Consider the following 20326-nt stretch of genomic DNA (forward strand, 5'->3'; position numbering starts at 1 on the left):
CATGGGAGTCGTCATAGACTCCAAATGATCATTCCCACATACATTCCGAAATCTAACATGTACATGTATGACTTCGTTGAATGATTAGTTGTGATTTTGAATCACTAGCTATTTTCTATCAAGATAATGGTGCTTGTATTGCTTGGATGCAAACAGGTTATGTGTGAGCAATATCACTATATTGTACGCATAATGGTTTAACCTCATGTATTGTAATACATTTGAGGAATAATTATATTGCAAATTAAACATGCAAGTGCTTTGCAAGTTTATTCACGAAGTCTCTACCAACTTTCACACTTCCAAAGTGTTTGTAGAATTGGCATGCGATGACTTTGAGGTTTGCAATGTTCAGGGGAGTCTCCTCGTGAATTATAACTTATTCATGCATCATATTATTCATGCATCATATTGTACTCTTTTCTTTTTATGAGTTTTCCTCTCAAGGTTTCTCATATAAAAGTTTTTAATGAGGCAATATCAATACAAGAATATATGTCATATCTTCTATTTTCCCCATCGGGGTTTCTTAAGGGAGTTATCCAATATATATTATGTCATATCTTCTCCCCTAAAAGGGGGTTTTTGAGATGATATCAAAGACATGCATTGCTCCATAAACTCTTATGGGTTTGTGATTGAGCAATGACCATGTATGTCATATCATTTTCTCCTTATTTTTCATACTGGGTTTTAAAGGAGTTTTGATGGCATATCCACATGTACATTCCTCATATTTTTCCCACGGGATTTTTTGAGAAATTAACCAATACATTTATCTCATTGATGGAGTTAATTAAGGGGGAGGGTTGTGAATCATTTATTGGTGATCAACACCAGTAACTGCTCTTGGCGGTCACTTACCGAAAGGACCTCACTCATCTCTCCCATTTAGGGCCTGTTTGGCTCCACCCTGTTAAAGTTTAACACCAGTCACATTGGATGTTTGGATGCTAATTAGAAGTATTAAATATAGACTAATTACAAAACTAATTGCACAGTTGGAGTGTAATTCGCGAGACGAATGCCTAATTAGTCCATGATTTGACAATGTGGTGCTACAGTAACCATTTGCTAATGGTGGATTAATTAGGCTTAATAGATTCATCTCGCGAATTAGCACAGAGTTCTGCAATTAATTTTATAATTAGCTCATGTTTAGTTCTTCTAATTAGCATCCGAACATCCGATGTGACACTGTTAAAGTTTAACGCCTCGTATCCAAACACCCCCAAATCTCCTCTTAGCAACATCCACGACGCCTGCCGCCCAGTCGGTCCCAGAGCCACGCACGCGCCTGTTGTAGGTGCGGGGCGCGATTTTGGCTTTGCTGATCTTCGTTTCGAGCACCCCGCCCACTAACGAGCGAACCCATGCCATGGGATCGATGGAAGATGATGGTCAGTCACGTCACGGGTTGGGGAGTGAGTCAACGGTCATGATGCTGCGAATCAGGTTTGCGAGGTGGATGGCCTTTCGACCGGCGAGCTGATTCATCGGCCGCGATACGATACGCACCCACCGAGTCACCCAAGTTCTTGCTTTGCTCCATCTGCTACGAGACAGACAGACAGACACAGATTATATTTGGTTGCGGTGAGCAGAGCAGATAGCGGCATCACCAAATCCTACTCGCCCTCATTCGCACTGACCGGATATTTGGCCTCAGATCCCCTCGCGGCCTGATGGCTTCTTCATCCATTGATGGTTTATCTGTCACTAACACTAGCTTGGAGCGTAACCAGGCAGTACATGCTAGCCTCGTGGTGGCCATGCCTTGTGTTGCGTGCACCACGCTCTGCGTGTCCTCGGATCGATGTTGTGGGCTCCGGCGGCGGGGTGATCTGCGCCAAGCTGAGAGCCGAACCCACACTTCGATTCGATCAAGCCCTCGTCTCGTCGCGGTCGGTCTCATCGATCCCTCCCATTATTCATTCCCACGCATGATGTTGGTCACAGTGTCACCCGGCACGGCACGCGGCTGCAGGGCCTACGCTGGAGAGCACGACGGTGAGGGGACCAGCAGCAATCAGCAAGGACAGACAGCAGCCGCGAGCTACGTTCATCTCCATCACCACTCATCACTCATCTCCCCTGCAGGGAGCTGCAGGCATAAAAAGGAGACGCCGTGCAGGTGCAGTGCAGGGGGAGCGCGTGACGAGCCATCACTCCATCGCCATGGAGCAGCTCTGCCTCTGCCCCCCGCGCCAGCAATAATATCATACTCCCCACCAGCCGCGCCTGCCGGCCGTTGCCACACCAAACTCCCCTGCTGTAGCCAGCTCGCCGATGCCCGTCGCTGGACATGGGCAAGAAGGGCGCCTCGTCCTGGCTCACCGCCGTCAAGCGGGCCTTCCGCTCGCCCTCTAAGGACGCCGACAGCACCTCGCCCGCAAGGAAGGCCTCGCGCCTCCGCGACGACGCACCCGCCCCCGCTGCCGACGCCGACGACGACAAGGTCTCGCGATTCGTCCGTTCGTTCCCCTCTCCTCTCGTCCCCCGTCCCCCTGCTTCTTCTTCTCCTTCTCCTTCTCCTCCTCCTCCTCTCGCCAAGGGCCAAGCCCGCGGCTCACGTTCCTAGTTGCGCGTCGTGCAGGGCAAGCGGGAGCGCAGGAGATGGCTGTTCCGGAGATCCTCGTCGCCGTCCCCGTCGCCAGCACCACCTCCCGCGCCGGACCACCCGCACCCGCACACGCGTCCACACTCCCAGCCCGGGGCGGCGGCCCCGGCCGTGACGGATGAGCAGCGGCACGCCATCGCGCTGGCCGTGGCGACGGCGGCGACAGCCGAGGCCGCGGTCGCCACGGCGCAGGCGGCGGCGGAGGTGGTCCGCCTCACCCGCCCCGGCACCAACCACGGCGGCGGATTCGTCCGCGAGCACTACGCCGCCGTCGCCATCCAGACCGCGTTCCGGGGGTACCTCGCCCGCCGCGCGCTGCGGGCGCTCAGGGGCCTCGTCAAGCTGCAGGCGCTGGTGCGGGGGCACAACGTCCGCAAGCAGGCCAACATGACGCTCCGCTGCATGCAGGCGCTGGTGCGCGTCCAGGCGCGCGTCCGGGACCAGCGGATGCGGCTCTCCCAGGACTCCATGTCGCTGTCCATGTCCGCCGCCGCCGCGGCCGCCGGTGCCGCGCCGTGCGGCAGCAGCAAGTCGTCGTACAGCGTCGACACATCCACCTTCTGGGACTCCAAGTACACGCACGACTACGCCGACCGCCGATCCGTAGTGAGTACTCGTGTCATTGCTTTTGGTAGATGATTTTTTTCCTTATATTTCCCCCCTGTTGATTCATTTGCTTTGCCTGAAAAAAAAAGGAGCGGTCGCGCGACGGCAGCAGCTTCGCCGCCGACGACTGGGACGACCGGCCGCGGACGATAGAGGAGATCCAGGCCTTGCTGCAGACCAGGAAGGACGCCGCGCTCAAGCGCGAGAGGGCGCTCTCCTACGCCTTCTCGCACCAGGTAAATCTGTTTTTTTGAATGAAAAATATTCTTTCTTTAAGTTTTGCAAGACGAGATTTTTTGTCATCTTGCTGGAAGGTGTTCGCTGATTGTTCGTTGCTGCGATTTGAAGCTGTGGCGGAACCCGGCGCCGGCTGCGGAGGAGATGGACGTGGACGGGCAGCCGCGGTGGGCGGAGCGTTGGATGGCGTCGCGCGCGTCCTTCGACACGAGCCGGAGCACCATCCGCGGCGCCGCCGGCGCGGCCCCCGGTCGCGCGTCCATGGACCACCGTGAGCCCGTGAAGACGCTGGAGATCGACACGGCGCGGCCCTTGTCCTACTCCACGCCGCGGCGGCAGGCGCCGTCGTCCTCGCCGATGCACCGCGCCCACCACGGGCACGGGCACTCGCCGGTGACGCCGTCGCCGGGGAAGGCGCGGCCGCCGATCCAGGTGCGGTCAGCGAGCCCGCGCGTGGACCGCGGCGGCGGCGGCGGGGGAAGCTACACGCCGAGCCTGCACTCGCAGCGGCACGCGGCGGCGGGGGTGCCCAACTACATGGCGGCGACGGAGTCGGCCAAGGCGCGGGTGCGGTCGCAGAGCGCGCCGCGGCAGCGGCCCGCGACGCCCGAGCGCGACCGGCTATCCTCCGGAGGAGGCGGCGGCGGAGGCTTCGGGTTCGGGTTCGGCGCGTCGGCGGGGGCAAAGAAGCGGCTGTCGTTCCCGGCGTTGCCGGCCCAGCAGGCGGCGGCGGTGGAGGCGTACGCGCAGTCGCTGCGGAGCCCGAGCTTCAAGAGCGCGGCGGGGCGGTTCTCGTCGGAGCAGCGGTCGACCGTGTCGTCGTCGTGCGCGGAGAGCCTCGGCGGGGACGTGGTGGTGTCGCCGTCGTCCACCACCGACCTCCGCCGCTGGCTCCGGTGAACTCGCCGGCGGCGATGCAGCCGCCTCGCCCGTTGTAATCCCTCCTTGCCCTGTCAGACACTGAGACACGACCACGTGCTCCTGTATCTCTCTCTCCCTCGGTGTAATCCATGGCAGCTTTTTTTGAGCAAGCGAGCGAGGCGAGGGAGTGTGCCACTGTCAGAGTGTGAGGTGTGGTGGGCCCAAGCGTCAGGAGCACGCGCGCTTGCAGAGGGAGGCAGGGGCAGGCAGGCTGGACTGGAACTGGAAAGCGTAGCAGGTGGTTAGCGCGCGGTGGGAGGGGAGTTTGGGAATCGTTTGGGAAGGCGGGAAAGGCAGGCGAATCCTTTTGCATTTGCGAGCGTTGGCGCCTTTTGTTGGCTTTCGCCGTCTCCTAGGCCGGTCGTCAGTGTCTCAGTCTTGAGGCTCTGAGCATAGGCGCCGTACCGGTACCGCTCGCCTCCCTCCACCCAATCCGGCTCTCCAGCAGGCAGCAGAACCGATGCTAGGCAACAGCTGCAACGTGAGGCCTTTTTTTGTTTTGCCAATCCGAGAGATGCCTCCTTGGGGCCTTGGGGGGAAATAGTAAAAAAAAGCAAAACAAAAACAGCCAGGAGACTTGCCTTGATCTTGATTATGGTGTACAGTAGACCAGTAGTACAGGTAACACGAGGCCGGGTGCCTTTGTACGGGTACATCGAACGGTGCAACCAATACCAGACCCATCCATCCGATCCGTCCATCTTTACTCGAGGCGAGAGCAGGTGGTAGACGGTTGGAGGGAGACGGGCAGCGCTCCGTGGTGCTACGGCCCGTACGTACTTGCAGCTCCATTATTAGGCTAGGCCGTACGATACGATACGCCGTAGCCTTGGATGGATGGAGCGGACACGGGACACGACATGTCTTCGCACCCGCACGGGACCGGGGGCGAGGAGCATGTGCGGCGCATGCTGGCGACGGGCGACGGCAGCAGCGATGGGCCAATGGGCGCTCGGGGCCCCGCGCGGCGCGCGGATATTTTACCCGTTGCCATCTTTAGGCGTGGCGGGGAGCGCGAGCGCATCGGCCGGTTGGGGCGCAGCGCGCACATGGCCGTGCCGACGCCGACGCCGATGGGGTAGCTAGCAACGGCTACCATCCTTTTCAACGGCTACCTCTGCTCTGATCCTTCCATTCCGTCCGTCAGCCTAATGAGCTTTGAGCCTCAACTGTACAGTAGGCCTAGGCCAGTACAGATGCAGATGCAGATGCGAGTAGGCTGACGAATCTACGACTACGAGTAGATTGTGACACTGGTCTCCGTCTCTCCGCGACAAACGTCACCACATGCCCTCTATCCTGCTACACCCGTTGACCGAGGTCAGATGCTTGCAGTGTGGCTCCCAATCATAAGTTCATAGTTAGCCACTCTACTCCAGGCTGCATTATTTCAACAGGTCTAATTGCTCCCATTTATTTTCACCAGTGATTTGTTACTCATGTATGAGCTCCTAGTAGTTCTCAGCATGGGAATGATGATGATGACCCCGGATTAGAAATAATCTTGCAGCTAAAATGTCAGGACCGGATTGGCTACATAACTGAGAAACCATGATGCATTGCATGAAACAGAGCTAACCTCGGGCTCCACGCTAGGCATACCAAACCTACACAAAAGGAGAGAGGTACAGGATGGTACTTGTTTGTTTCGTGATGAAAAGGAAACCTGCAATCATTTATTTTTCGAATGCGTAGTAGCTAGCAAAATGTGGAACCTGATATCTCAGGTTGTAGGCACTGAACTTGGTGGTGGCTTTGAAAGCTCCGGCTGTGTACTAAGTGGGTGTTTAGATATCCATGCTAAACTTTAGCAGCTATCACATCGGATGTTTGGATACTAATTAGAAGTATTAAACATAGTCTAATTACAAAACTAATTGTACAGATGGAGTCTAATTCGCGAGACGAATCTATTAAGCCTAATTAGTCCATGATTTGATAATGTTGTGCTACAGTAACTATTTGCTAATGATGGATTAATTAGCCTTAATAGATTCGTCTCGCGAATTAGACTCCATCTGTGCAATTAGTTTTATAATTAGCTCATATTTAGTCCTCCTAATTAGCATCCGAATATCCGATGTGACCCTGCTAATTTTAGTAGCTCGTATTCAAACATCCCCAAAAAATTTATGCTTACCAATATGATTAGCTCGGCAGCCTTGTGGGGCCTGTGGAAACTAAGGAATGATACGTGCTTTCAGAACTTCTCGTGGAAGAACATGGGGGAGCTGCTGGGAAGAATTGTCGGGCTGGTACAGAATTGGACAATTCTGTGCTCAGTAGACAACGAAACTTTGACGGCTACATCTCAATTTAAAGCTGTGTGCAAGCAAGCCAGAGAGACTAACCTGACATCACCGAAATGGGATGGTAAGCTACTTGACTTCCTAAATAAGAATGCATCTAATTTGGAAGCTGAATGTAATCCTTCCCGACATTCGACCTCCTAGAGTTCAACTCCCGCTCTCAACCCGTGAAGAATATGCGTCCAAATCTTCTTTCGTAACTCCCGAAATTTCTTCGTAGTGGCTCCGTTCCATGCCTCATTTCATAGAGAAGTCCAAAGTGGCTCTATTTCATTCTATTTCACTTCCTAGCACTTCCTATCATTTAATATCCATCCCTTTGGTCTTATTGACATAAGAGATATCATTTATAGTCTATCTCTTTCTATATATGGAAAGTCAAGAAATTCTCATCGAAACATCGTGAAATTGTGCATATACAAAACTCTAAAGAAAGAAAAAAAGGAGACCCATGCCATGATTTTAAAATCTTTTCTACTTAGTAGTCCAAGTTTATCGATGAGGATAATTAATTTGGTCGTTGTGATCGGACTCTATTATGGATTTCTGACCACATTCTCCATAGGTCCCTCTTAGATCTTCTTTCTCCAATCTTGGGTTAGGGAAGGAGATATTCACGACTACTGGTGGTTTCATTATGGGGCAGCTCATGATCTTCATATTGATCTATTATCCACCTCTGCATCTATTCTTTCTTAGCTAAATGGGTGGAAGATCCATCCAATTTGGTTATATCATGGACTCGAAAAACGGATCTGAATGACTGAAATGCACGATCTTCATAGGTATCACTTTTCACGATACCTAAACCTAAAAGGTGGAATAGCCATTTTTGAACCATTTCCTATAAGAGAATGGTTTCCATTACTTTAAGAAATGGATTTTATATCAAACTATAGCTATTGCATTAAAGAAGAAACTAATAGAAGTCGGAATGGTAGTGAATAGAGAAAAAGATTCTTCTGAATTTCTTGTTCCTGAAAATATTCTATCTATCTCCTAGATGCCGTAGAGAATTGAGAATTTTTATGTCTTTCAATTCTCGTACTCGTAATTGGAATGTTACGGAATGAGATCTATCATTTTGCAATGAAAACAACATAAAAAACTCTGGACAATTTCAAAATCAGACCAAGCGTCTTTATACATATGAAAAAAATTCATTATTGGCCCACCATTGATTACAAGATTTAGCTTTTATGAATCGCTATTGGTTTGATACGAGTAATGGCAGCCGATTCAGTATGTTAACGATACTAATGTATCCACAATTCATTTAGAGTTACTTAATAGCCGATTTCTTATACTATATCTCTATCCCGTGAAATTCTCGAGCCGAAAGATGGATGCATATGTTGTGTTTCATTTTGCTAAATTATATCAATTGAATGGTACAAAATTCTTTTATTTTAGATAGAAGAAATGTTTCTTCTATCTAAAATAAAAGAATGTACCCTTCTATGCAAATCCAATTTGCATCGATAAAAATAAATCCAAATTCCAGATTCCAACAGTAGATGAATAATTGCAAACTTTTGTGTGTACGAGATTAGAATAAATTCAAAATAACTGACATAATTTTTTATTTTTCCTAATCATAAAATACATGAAAAAGAAAGGAGGTATAATTTTTTTTATTTATGGTTAAAGAAGAAAAACAAGAAAATAGGGGTTCTGTTGAATTTCAAGTATTCAGTTTCACCAATAAGATACGAAGACTTGCTTCACATTTGGAATTACACAAAAAAAAGATTTTTCAGCGGAAAGAGGTCTATGAAGACTTTTGGGAAAACATCAACAATTGATGGCTTATTTGGCAAAGAAAAATAGAGTACATTATAAGAAATTAATCAGTCAGTTGGATATTCGGGAGAAGTAATTGAATCGTTCGAATTTTTTTCTTATTTTATTAGTAGTCTTTATTTTATTAGTAGTCTTATAGTAGTCTTAGATTTTGCATTTTGATGAGCCTCGTTTTGAGGAATTCATGGAATAATCCATTTTCATGGGAAAAAAATAAGAACAAGGATACATAACATAAAAAAAAGAATAGATAAGACGATATTCGCCCCCCCCATATTTAATTCCTTCTCCTATACAAAAACCAGCAAGACCTACTCCATTGGTAATTCCATCAATAACACCCTTATCAAAAAAATTCGTTAGTTCGGCTAATCTTCTTATACCCAAGATAAAGACCCTAGTATAGAAAACATCTATATAACCACAATTATATGACCAGCTGTATATCTTTTCTTTTACTTGATCCAAAAAGTCTTTTTTGGATTCCCTTTTAGAAGGGAATTTAGAAAATTCAAATTATGAAAAAAAGAATAAGTAGATCCATAGAAGATATATGCTATGAATAGACCAAGAATTGCTAAACTTATAGAAGAAATTGCATTAATGAGAAATTCATATGAATTTATGGAAGAATTAGAACTTTCCTAGAAAAAGTTTATTGAAGTAGTTAGCCACTTTGATTATATGGTTAACATAACTCCGATATTCCATTACCCTTTATTCCATTATCAAAATGGATTCCTATGGATCAATGAACAAAGTAAAATGAAGTAATATAAGAAGAGGAAATAGCATAGTATTTCCCGTTTCATGAAGATAGACAAAAGTGTTTTTAGCCCCAAAGGGAGTACTAAAGGATCCTATCTTATTTCTTGTATTACCAGGAATTTGGGGTATATTTCGTGAAAAAAAGAAACTCCACCCTTCATTATTAATAAAACAAAATCTCTATTGACTCCTTTGGATATGCCTTTTCCTCATAAGGATATTGAATACAATGAACCTTCTTTAGTACTACTGTAATTTTGAAAAGGAACACGCAAATACCCATCAAAAGTAAGTAAATATATCTGAAACATACAAAATGCAGTTAATCTTGCAGTAAAAGAGGCTATTATTAAAAAAAAAGGTAAATACAACCAACTATTACTAAGGATTTCATCTTTGGACCAGAAGCAAGCAAGAGGTGGAATACCACGAACCATTGCGGGTAGAATGTATGGCCAACCATTGCGGGTAGAATGCTAGATGCCCGGGACCACGTTACTATAATTTCTTTCTCCTCCTTCATATTAACATTTTCAATTTTTGCCAATAAATGACGAGCTACAAAAGGATTTGGTTTTTTCTTGTCACAGCTGATTACTCCTTTTTTTCATTTTAAAGAGTGGCATCCTATGTCCACTATCTCGATTGAGGTATGGAGGTCAGAATAAATAGAATAATGATGAATGGAAAAAAGAGAAAATCCTTGAGCTGGATAAGGGGCGGATGTAGCCAAGTGGATCAAGGCAGTGTATTGTGAATCCACCATGCGCAAGTTCAATTCCCGTTGTTCTCCCATCGCATTATTGCAAATTCCAAAAATGCAATTTTCCATATTCCTAGTTACGTATTTACTTACAGCGACGAAGAATAAAACTATCACTATATTTTTTTTTCCTTTTCCTAGTTCTTCTTCCAAAAGCAGGATAACCCCAAGGGGTTGTGGGTTTTTTTCTACCAATGGAGGCTTTCCCTTCACCGCCCCCATGGGGGTGGTCCAGAAGGTTCATAACTACCCCTCTTACTACGTGGCGTTTACCTAGCCAATACTTAGATCCAACTCTACCCAAACTTTTTTAGTTCACCCCAACATTACCCACTTGTCCGACTGTTGCTAAGCAGTTTTGGGATACCAAACGGACCTCCCCAGATGGTAATCTTAAAGTGGCCAATTTACCCTCTTTTGCAATTAGTTTCGCTACAACACCTGCTGCTCTAGCTAATTGCCTACCCCTTCCACGTGTGATTTCTATATTATGTATGGCTATGCCTAAGGGCATATCGGTTGAAGTAGATTCTTCTTTTTTCTCAAAAAACGCCCTACCAAAATGTACAAGCTTCTTCCAAAGTATATGGCTTTCTAGATGTATATGACGATCTCTAGACAGATGGATCTTATATGAATCGTATGATGAAGTACCACATGAGTGTATAGAAAAGGAATCTAAGTCTGCCGAATCACTCATGTTATGATCTTCTACATCCTAGGTCTCCGCATTCCGTCATCTAGCTTATGTTCTTCATGTAGCATTCAGATCGAATGACTCTATGAAATTATGTTGATACTTCCACATATTATGGGTAACGTAGGAGACATCTCTATTTTCACCCGGAGGGTCTTAATTACCACTGCTTAGATTTCAAGGTCTTAATTACCACTGCTTAGATTTCAATTCACCTCTAACCATCAAATTAAATGTGAATAACACGTCCTCCTCTCTTTGAAACAAGGGGCGCTTCTGGTTCTGTGCGTGCTTCAAATAATTTTGTCTTCTCCATATTAACATATCTCTAGAGTCAATAATTTACTACTGAACAATTTTCTGTTGAGGTCTATCCCGTAGAGGTAGTCAAATTGGATCAGTGATCGATTTCTAGGTTTCGTCGTAAATCTAATTGGTTACTTCCAATTACGTAAATCAATAGTTCAGACCGCACTCAAAGATAGGGCATTTCCCATTGATATATGAGAAACAATAATATCTCCAATTGTAGCCCCCTCTGGGATAAAATATATCTCTTCTCACCATCCCATAGTGTACGAGACAAACGTATGCATTTCGATTCGTATTCTACGGTTACGATTCTACCAGATATGACTTTTTGATTCCATCGAAACGATCCAACTATTTACATTTACCCCCTAAATTGGATCATGATTATTTGCAGAAAGCCCCCTGAACGGACCCACAATTTGCAGCGACCACCCCTGGCCAGCGCAGGGGCACGGCGGCCGACGGGCTCCGTCCCGGCGGTGGTCGGAAACTCAACGCAGCTGCACATCCTGTCCGTGTACCGGAACCAGCTCACCGGCGACCACGGGCGGCACTCGGCCCCGAACGTGATCGAGGTGTCGGAGAACCAGCTGCCGGGGCCGCTGCCGCCGTACGCCGGCGCCAACGGCCACCTGCTGACGGGGCCGCTCATCCCGGCGGCGTACGCGGCGTGCTCGCCGCTGCTCCCGTTCCGGGTGAGCAACAAGCACCTGGACGGCGACGTCCCGCCCGGCGTCTTCGGCTTCTCGCACGCCCGGCCCTCGTGCCCGCGGCGGTGACCGGCGCCGCCAACCTCACGTTGCTGTTCGCGTCCAACAACCGGATGTCCGGCGAGCTCCCAGCGGAGATCGCCGCCGCGTCGGGGCTCGTGAAGATCGACAGCAACTTTCCATCCAGCCCAGCTGCTCCAAAGTGTTACTCTAGAAGTTTTCGGTATTGATCATTCGCTAATCCAAAATGGAGCATATAACAGATTTACAGTTGACGAACTGTGCTCCAAAATCCAAAATGTCATTATCACGGGTTGCCATCGATCGTGTAGCCATTCAAAATCTGCCTTTTTGTGTTTGCTTGATTCGATCTCGTCTTTCTAATCTAAACACAGGGACAGCGCACCACTGCAACAGCGTTTGGTCTTCTGATATGGTATTGGATGGCAGAAAAAACTTCAGAGTTCAGATAAGCCAAATGGGTTCAAGCATACAAGCTGAATCATAATTCTTGACCAATGCATTCCAAAAATGTGCAGCTGGAGATATCACAATTAGCTTGTTTCGGGTAAACGTTGATGACGTTTCTTTTTCTAAAAAGAAGATTACTATGCACATAATCGGCTGTATCTTAACAGAAACTATAGCACCTGTAACATCCCTGGTTTTTAGCGAAGCAAATCAAGGTAACCAAGTGTTTAAGCAAACAAATCACACTACACTCAAATTTGCCACTCGTCAAATTTCAAATGTACCTTAACTTTCTAAGTGTTGAAAATGTCCTAAAAGGCACTAGTTTGGGGGTAGAAGTTAAAAACCAAATTTTATATAAGAACTTAACTCTTGGCCAATATGAAAGTTGTAGAAATTTTGAAAATAAATAACTTTTGTTATTTGAGCTTTTGCTGATTTCGAGTGGAAGACTTTCAAAATTTGAATCAAAGTTCAGCAAAATTGGGGGAAATTCAAACCAAGCCATATCCGGCGTTCTACTAAAGTTTGCACAGCTTTATCTCAAAAACTAGCCAGATTTTGACACATAGGCTTTTGTAAAAGTTGTAGAGTAGAGTTTGGGCAACAAGTTTTGTATTTGAAGATTTTGAAGTTTCAATTAAAAATTTGAAGCAAAATCACCCCAAACACACTGCTCTCGCGCGCCACCGTGAACGCGCATGCACACGATACTGATCGTGCACGGCGCGTCGCGCCACATCACGACGACCCCTTGGCGCAGCACCGCCGGCCTATCCTTGCCAGCAATGGGATGGGACATTCCCCCGGTGTCACCCAACCATGTGCCGCCCAATCTCACCCCTCCCCACACCGCATCTCCCCTGACTAGTGGCCATCGCGCGCCCACGCGCCCCGGCCGAAGCCTGCCACCAGCCGTCGCCGCTCGGCCAATGACGCCGCTGAAGCGACCGCACGAGCACACCGCCTCCGCCACTTTGCGCGCGAGACAAAGGGGATGCACCACGCCAGGATCCCTCTTCGCCACTCACCGGCCGCGCGCCCACACCCCCTCGCTGCCACGACCAACCCCGAGCGCCTCTACTCTCCTCCGCCAGTCGTTGGCCGCCTCCGTGCTCCCCGGTGGGCCCAAGCTCATCCCGGCGCCCCCTAGCCCCTCCTCGCTCCCTCCAGCGCCTATAAAAACCACCCCTCGCCCCTCGACGTCACTGCCCCGCCATCCTTGCACTGAAGCTCTGCCGCCGCCCGTAGCGCCGCCTGTGGAGCCCTCCCCTCCAAGCACTCCCGCAGCCACCTAACCACCCAGAGCCAACCCCGACCGCCACTTTACCTTCACGACCCCGTAGCCGATCTTCTTCGTCGCCGCCGCCATCGTCACCGAAGAAGGAGTAGCTCCGCCGCGAACGGCCGCCGCCGGCCACCCCCAGCCCACAACTTCCTCAGCCCGCCGCCGACCACCCCCAGCCCACAACTTCCTCAGCCCGCTGACCCTCAATGAGCTTCTCCTCACACACGTAGCCTCCCCTCACCCCCACACCGCCGCCGCTCCATGGAATCGCGCCAGACTGCCGTCGGCCGAGCCACAGACCCAATTGCTTGATCCCAAATCTTTCCAAGGTCTTAGATGCAAACTTAGGGTATCGTTGTAAGGTTTCAAAAGATCCAGGGGCTTACTCGCGAAACGTATATAACCTTTTCTGTTTTAAAATGGATTAAAAAGCTGAAACTTTAAAAAGGTGTAGAAAAATGTAGGAAAATGGTAAAAATGTGAAATTAATTTTCTTAGACTAATGATGCGCATGTCTAACTAGAAAAAAATACTTTGCTTTTTGTAATGTACATGTTTTACCTTGATTAACTAACTACATGTGTTTTAATGTACTTTTCATGTGATAAATAGTTTTCATCCTCAATAAATCCTGGAAATTTTACGGTAGCCTCTGTTGGTGTTGGTAACCCTTATGTAAATTTTGTGGAGCCACGCTGATGATGAAACTCTATTTAAAAATCTTTCTTCATGTTCTGCAATTTAACACTGTTTGGGTTTTTAGTAAATTTTGCAAAAGTCAAATGCATATCAAATTTTTACAGTAGATCACTTATGTGGTTATAAAGCCTCTGTAAAAATTTCAGAACCATATCTTGTCATATGCTCCCAGAAACTTTTCTTCAAGTTTAATAGCTAGTTAAATGAGTAATAATAATTGTTAATTAGAAAGGGTAGAATAGTAAATGCTTAAATGCTAAGTTGGTTGGTTTAATATTCAGAAACAGGATAACCTTCTAAATAAATGTTGAGCAACCCTAAATGCCCCCACCTTTCTTTTGCGAAGTTTAAGTGGTTAGAACTTTATATGTGTACACAATCACCATCAAATCAAGCCCAGGTTTTAAATCGCAACGCACTTTACTTTGCGAGAAATCAAGTTTAAATTCTTGTCCAGGTGAATGTGGTCGAAATGCAATTTACACTTCTACAATAATTCATGAAATACATCATGCATATGAAAGCATGAAACCTTGAACTGTTGCATATGCATCTCGTGTAGAAGCGAATCTCGTCGACGGAACCTATGAACTACTCCCGGCAGCTGAGGAGGAACCATCTGCGGAGTTGCACCAGATCGAGGCTGAGCAAGATCCCAGTCAAGCTTCCAACAACCTGCAAACTAACCTAGTTCAAGAAGGCAAGCGCCGGAGCATAACCTTGATTTCTAAAGCTTATGCAATACTTCTGTTACTTATGTTTGTGCATTAAGTTTATAAGCGTTGTTTGAAACCCTAGTTGCATGATCCTAAGTACCTATGTTTGAATACTAGTATGATAGGTCGAGTAGATGCAATGCTAAATAGGGACTCGGTAAAAGTCGAGTGATTTCCTGTCACTCGCGAGTTGAGTTGCCTACTTACTTATGTTGAAACCATAAGGTTGACGAGCAGGGCCGGGCATTATATTCTTAATTGGTGTAGTGCACTCTCTGTCTAGAAGAAAGTTGTAAGGTCGAAATGCGTTTAGAGCTGTGGTCAAGTGTTTGAAAGTACTAAGCTCATACCTAGTATGGGATGGGGAAGCCTAGTACCTGATTGAACTAGGGCGTGGCTTTATCCCCGCTCTCTCTGGAACTGAGTTCCCCTAATGCATCATGTGGGTACAAGTGCAGTCACGGTACAGTGTCGTTCGGGACCGTGGGGCATTGTATCCAAGGGAAGTGGGCCCTATCCACGTGCTTGGGGATTATGGGAACGACTGACATATGTGGACCCGGTGTGGTACGCTTATGTCGTGGGTTTAGGTTCACCTTGCAAGGTTAAGAAACTCGATTCGAATTGTCTGCCTCTCACAGTTTGAGACTGCTTAACCCACTTCTGCACTGAGTAAGAAGAGAAACAAAGGATGTGGACTAATGCTGATGCTTGAATTAAATTGCTTGTTTACCATGCTTGCTTAGACTAAGTGCTTACCTAGAATGGTTAATCAACTAGAACTTGATGCTAAAACTTGAAAGTAAGGACCTACTTTAGACGCTTTTGGCAAAAACAAACTTCTTAGCCAAAAAACCTTGGAGTCGGTGGAGTAGTTACCACTGTCATAAGTCTTATTGAGTATTGGTATACTCAGCCTTGCTGGTGGCTATGTTTTCAGGTAATGTTGATTTTGAGGAAATGGTTGCCAGTTTGACTTGACCGACCCAACTCCCTTCGGGATGGACGGTCGAGTGGAACCCGTCCTCGATCAGCGAGGAACGTGGTGATTGATATCATGGCAGGCTTCACCATGGTAAATTGTATCGACATTAGACTACCATTTTATTTCCGCTGCTTGAACTCTGAAACTCTATTTTTATGCATTTGAACTCTTAGTTATAATAACTTAATTTGGGACCTGTAATGAAATATATGGATTGTTGTGATCTCTGGACTCGCCTTCGTGTGAGTATGCTTTGTTTCGATCCGAGACAAGTGGTTTATCGGGTGAAACCTGACCGACTACTATTTTAATTCGATTAAAGTGACCATTCGCATTTGAGGCGAGGTTGAGTACACTTTAGCCGGATTAACTTGGGTGGTTCTGCCAGCACCTAAGCAGACTATTTAAAGTCTGACATTCTACATAACAACAATTATGCATCAGCAAATAAAGCCCCTACTTAGTTTTTTTTCATCCGTAGTTCAGCACTAGTGAAGCCAACTGTTTGTTCTTAACTGAGAGTTAAAATGGATACACCGGGCAATCATGAAGTCAAGATAGATACACTGGGCAACCATGTTGGTTTAACGAGTCAACACCCTTCTATGTAATCTAAATCAGAACGAATAGAAGAATAGCATGCATGATGAATGAATATATTGCCATGCATGTCAGGGACAGTATCAATCAAACGGGTCAGCCAAAAGCAATCCTTCTGATATACTTGAGATCTTTTGAGAAACTGAAATGATTATCAGATGGCCAATGTAACTCCTTGTTTCCTAACTTACGGAACAAGTGCTGCTCTCAGAATTGTGCATATGATAGTCAACTGATCCTGCAAGCCATTGAAAAATATAGAAGGAATACAAATCAATATAATATTAGTGAATGCAAATCAGATTTATTGGAGTTAAACAATCCTACTTTGCTATAGTACACGCCAGCACAAGATTAACAGAGAAAGCTACAGGCCATGGAGGCAGCACATCTGATCAATATAAAACACAAATTAGAGAAATCATGTAAAGAAAACATGATAAGGCATCTAACCAATTTAATATTCCTGTACCAATTCCAATGGAGTAGGCATCAAGTGATACCTAAGTTGTCCTCAAGGTTACTTGTTGCACAGTATTCAAAGAAAACATAAACTCCTCATAACACTCTCTTAGTTAAGGGGAAAATTGCAAGCTCTAGTTCCTGTTCTCATGCACATATTGGGTATTACATATGGCCACAAGCGCATGTTCTCATGCATTCTTAACATGTCATCCTGCATGTTTTAAGTATATACTGAGAGTTTAACATGATAACATGGGAAAATGAAACCGTAAAAGTGGAGTGTAATGCGATGTACGGTAGGCAAACCGAATTTAGGTTGTAGTATGTTGACATTGACAGTAATTTCTTTGACAGTAGTATGCACTAGTGCAGGCATCAGGTAAGTTGACATAGATACTCATGCAGTTCATCCTGAATTTACGATTGGGAACTAATACGATACCAACCTGAGATGCAGAGCTCTATGAATTTCAGTGATAAAGTCAACACACACATTTTCTTTAGGGTAAGAACAAACAGAATACATAACTTGGACTAGTTATTAAAGTAATTAACCACATAGCAGAACAACTGTAACTTACCCAAAATGAAGTCTACTGCTTGGTGAGAAAATGTAGCAAATGAGGAGCAAGCTTCTCTATGTACAAGCAAATTCAACATTAGATTTACTCTGGCCAAGATGCTGTCTGATAGTTCAACCAGGAAAGCAGCTGACAAGCCAAGTTTCTGCATCTAATCCTCATAGTTGAAATCTGCAAAATGAAAAAAAAAATTGAAACTACACTTCAGACAACTGAATATCATACTCCTATATGGTAACCTGAAATAGGCAGCAGTAAGAGTGCCTATTCTCCCAAATCTCTGCTGTATTTTGCAGTAGAACTGCAGTCTAAAGCCAGATCGTTATCTAGAGAGCTGACAAATGTTGTAGAGTTAAGGTTTCAGTAAAATCTCAAGAACACCGTCCGATCAAGTTACTCCTAGGAAGAGATCGATCCACACGCCATTGCACTGTTACAATTACAACAGAACAGAAACTTAAAATTGTACTGGAAAACCGCCACAAAATTCGAAATTCGACCCAATGCTCACCATCGACTCCAGGCCGCGGCGGCGGCAGGTCCCCGCACCCGTCGAAGAAGTGGCACCGGCATGACACAACCGGCGGCTCCGTCTCCTCCGCACATTTGGGGCCGCAATGGGCAGAAATCGATCACGCGATCCGAACATTTTGGAGCCGAGCAAACGCGGTGGGTCAGCGGGCGCACGCACGGCGTACCTTGGAGGAGTTTGAGCTCCTCGCAGAGGCAGAGGATCCCGTGCTTGAGGTCTTTGGCCTAGAGCGGAAGAAGAGGAGGCGAGTGAGGGGTGGAGCTGGGCTTGGTTGGGGCGCGGATTGGGGAATGGGAGCAGGGGACCTTCCGCTCCCAATGGAGGAGAGGCGGGGTCGATGTAACGGCGGCGCCGGCGGGGGGGTTTGGTGGGGAGGCGGTTGCAGTGGATGAGTGCGGCCTAGAGCGACAATCAGTCGATGAGCAACGAGGAGGCGGCCCTCGCCGTCGCCTTCGCCGGGAGGGAAGAGCCATGGCGGCGGGGAACATTTACACATGACCCCTTGATTTGGATCGCGACTATTAATCGCGATCCGATTATTTGCATAAAACCCCCTAATCGGATCCATGGTTTTGCAGAGATCACCCTGGCCGGCGGCACGGCGAGCACCGGAGAGAGGATCAGAGGAATTGGACGCCGGCGGGGCGGCGTGGAGGAGGCCAACTACCTCGGAGAAATCGAGTAGAAGTGGAAGGCTCTAGCTTACCTCCGCCGCCAGCCCACCACCACCTCGATGAAGAGGAGGCCGAGGCGGCGAGGTCGACGGCGACGAGGACGAAGCGGCGGGGGCGCGTTACCGGCGGACGGGAGGGGCTCGAGAAGCGCTCCACGTCTGCGACCGCGCCCGGCGGCACGATGCCTTCGGAGTACGCCGCCGTACGCTGCCGCACGCTGCCGCTGGGAGGCTGGCCGGGATTATTCCTTGTTCACCGGCACGGCGAGCGGCCATCAAGGAGAACTTCGTTAAGCAGGTGGGCGGGGCGGCAGCCCGTCAGCAACCTCCGTCCAGGGCCAAGCCAGCCGCTCCAAAGTATTACTGCTGCAGTAGTTTTTAGAATTCACTGACTAGTGACTAATTCAAAATGAAGTATTACTGAACTACAATAATCAGTATGCATTTTTCATTCTGAAATTATCATGGTGGATGCATGATTTGATTCATCAGTCTGGAATCGGTCCTTCACAACTGAACTTTGCACAGTTCTCTTATCTATAATGGACAACGACATCACCTGATGAGCGACAATAATGGGAGAGATTTCTGTATTTGGGTCTCAATTCGCAGGTCTTTCAGAATTTGGCACCCAATTTACGTGCCTTCAAAAATTTGACATCGGGCTTGCGAATTGTTTCAGTTCAGTGTTTCTCTCCCCTTTTCTTCATTTTTCTGTGTTTTTTCTTTTCTTTTCCTTTTCCAAGACCGCTTTGCCTTGCCCCGTTAAGGCAAAAGCTGTACTATCTCAGCGAGCGCCGCACCTGCTCACAACAACTGGATTTGGCCTGATGATGGAATACAAATTTTAGGTGGGCTCTTGTTCCCCACGTTGGTTCCTCAAAAAAAAAAAGTTTCAAGCATACAGGCTTGAATCATAATTCTTGACCACTAGTCCACACGAGCTAATATTTTTAGAAGCTATTGTATTTGAAAATTATTTAAACATTAAACTCCTAACTAATAATCAAAATTGTTTACCTACTACTCTCTAATTTTTCAATACTTCAACATAATACTTATATAGATATGTACCTATCTTTGTCCAGTTGTCATTGATTTTTAATTAATATTTACTCTGCACGTTTTCATCCATATTCGTACTTATTCCATTTTGTATCACACCTCCAATCCTCCATACATTATGTTTAGCATACAAATCAATATTTTTCATCGATTCCTCACATATATGTATAAATGGTCTAAATGGTGGCACTCATCATGTGTATATACTTTAACTTAGTATTTTTATATTAACAATGACATAAATAGGTAATTTAGATCATATATTAGTTTACTTTTTGACATTTCTGTATGATGCACACGAAGATAATTAGATTAATATTTAGGTATTTACTTTAGGTTATTTTTAATAATGACACACGTGGGTAACATAGATAAAATTTTAGAATGACATTATAAGTTATGCTTTATAATGATGTGTATTAGTAAATTGGATAAAGATTATGGGGTTACTTTAGATTATTTTTTATAATAGCTGAGCTCGCTAATTTAGATATAGGTTTAGAGC

At 46.5% G+C, this 20326-nt stretch overlaps 1 protein-coding gene and 1 long non-coding RNA gene across 3 annotated transcripts; one reads left to right on the forward strand and one right to left on the reverse strand.

Moving 5' to 3' along the window:
• The first annotated feature begins 2099 nt into the window (after positions 1-2099).
• LOC101757087 (protein IQ-DOMAIN 1) lies at positions 2100-4525 on the forward strand. The gene is made up of 4 exons (XM_004972968.3): positions 2100-2458; positions 2597-3226; positions 3316-3462; positions 3575-4525. The coding sequence occupies exons 1-4, from the start codon at positions 2306-2308 to the stop codon at positions 4361-4363; spliced, it is 1719 nt and encodes a 572-aa protein (XP_004973025.1). The 5' UTR covers positions 2100-2305; the 3' UTR covers positions 4364-4525.
• An 11872-nt stretch (positions 4526-16397) lies between these two features.
• On the reverse strand, positions 16398-19093 carry LOC111257611. 2 transcript variants are annotated; one of them, XR_002678131.1, is made up of 3 exons: positions 18063-19093; positions 17552-17722; positions 16398-16743 (listed from the first exon to the last, which is right to left on the reverse strand). It is a non-coding gene; the product is annotated as an uncharacterized LOC111257611 (long non-coding RNA). The 2 variants fall into 2 exon arrangements; XR_002678130.1 differs by having other exon boundaries at positions 17552-17981.
• Positions 19094-20326: the final 1233 nt, after the last annotated feature.

The sequence above is a fragment of the Setaria italica genome, chromosome VI (genome assembly GCF_000263155.2).
Source record: "Setaria italica strain Yugu1 chromosome VI, Setaria_italica_v2.0, whole genome shotgun sequence".
NCBI classification, from domain to species: Eukaryota; Viridiplantae; Streptophyta; class Magnoliopsida; order Poales; family Poaceae; genus Setaria; species Setaria italica.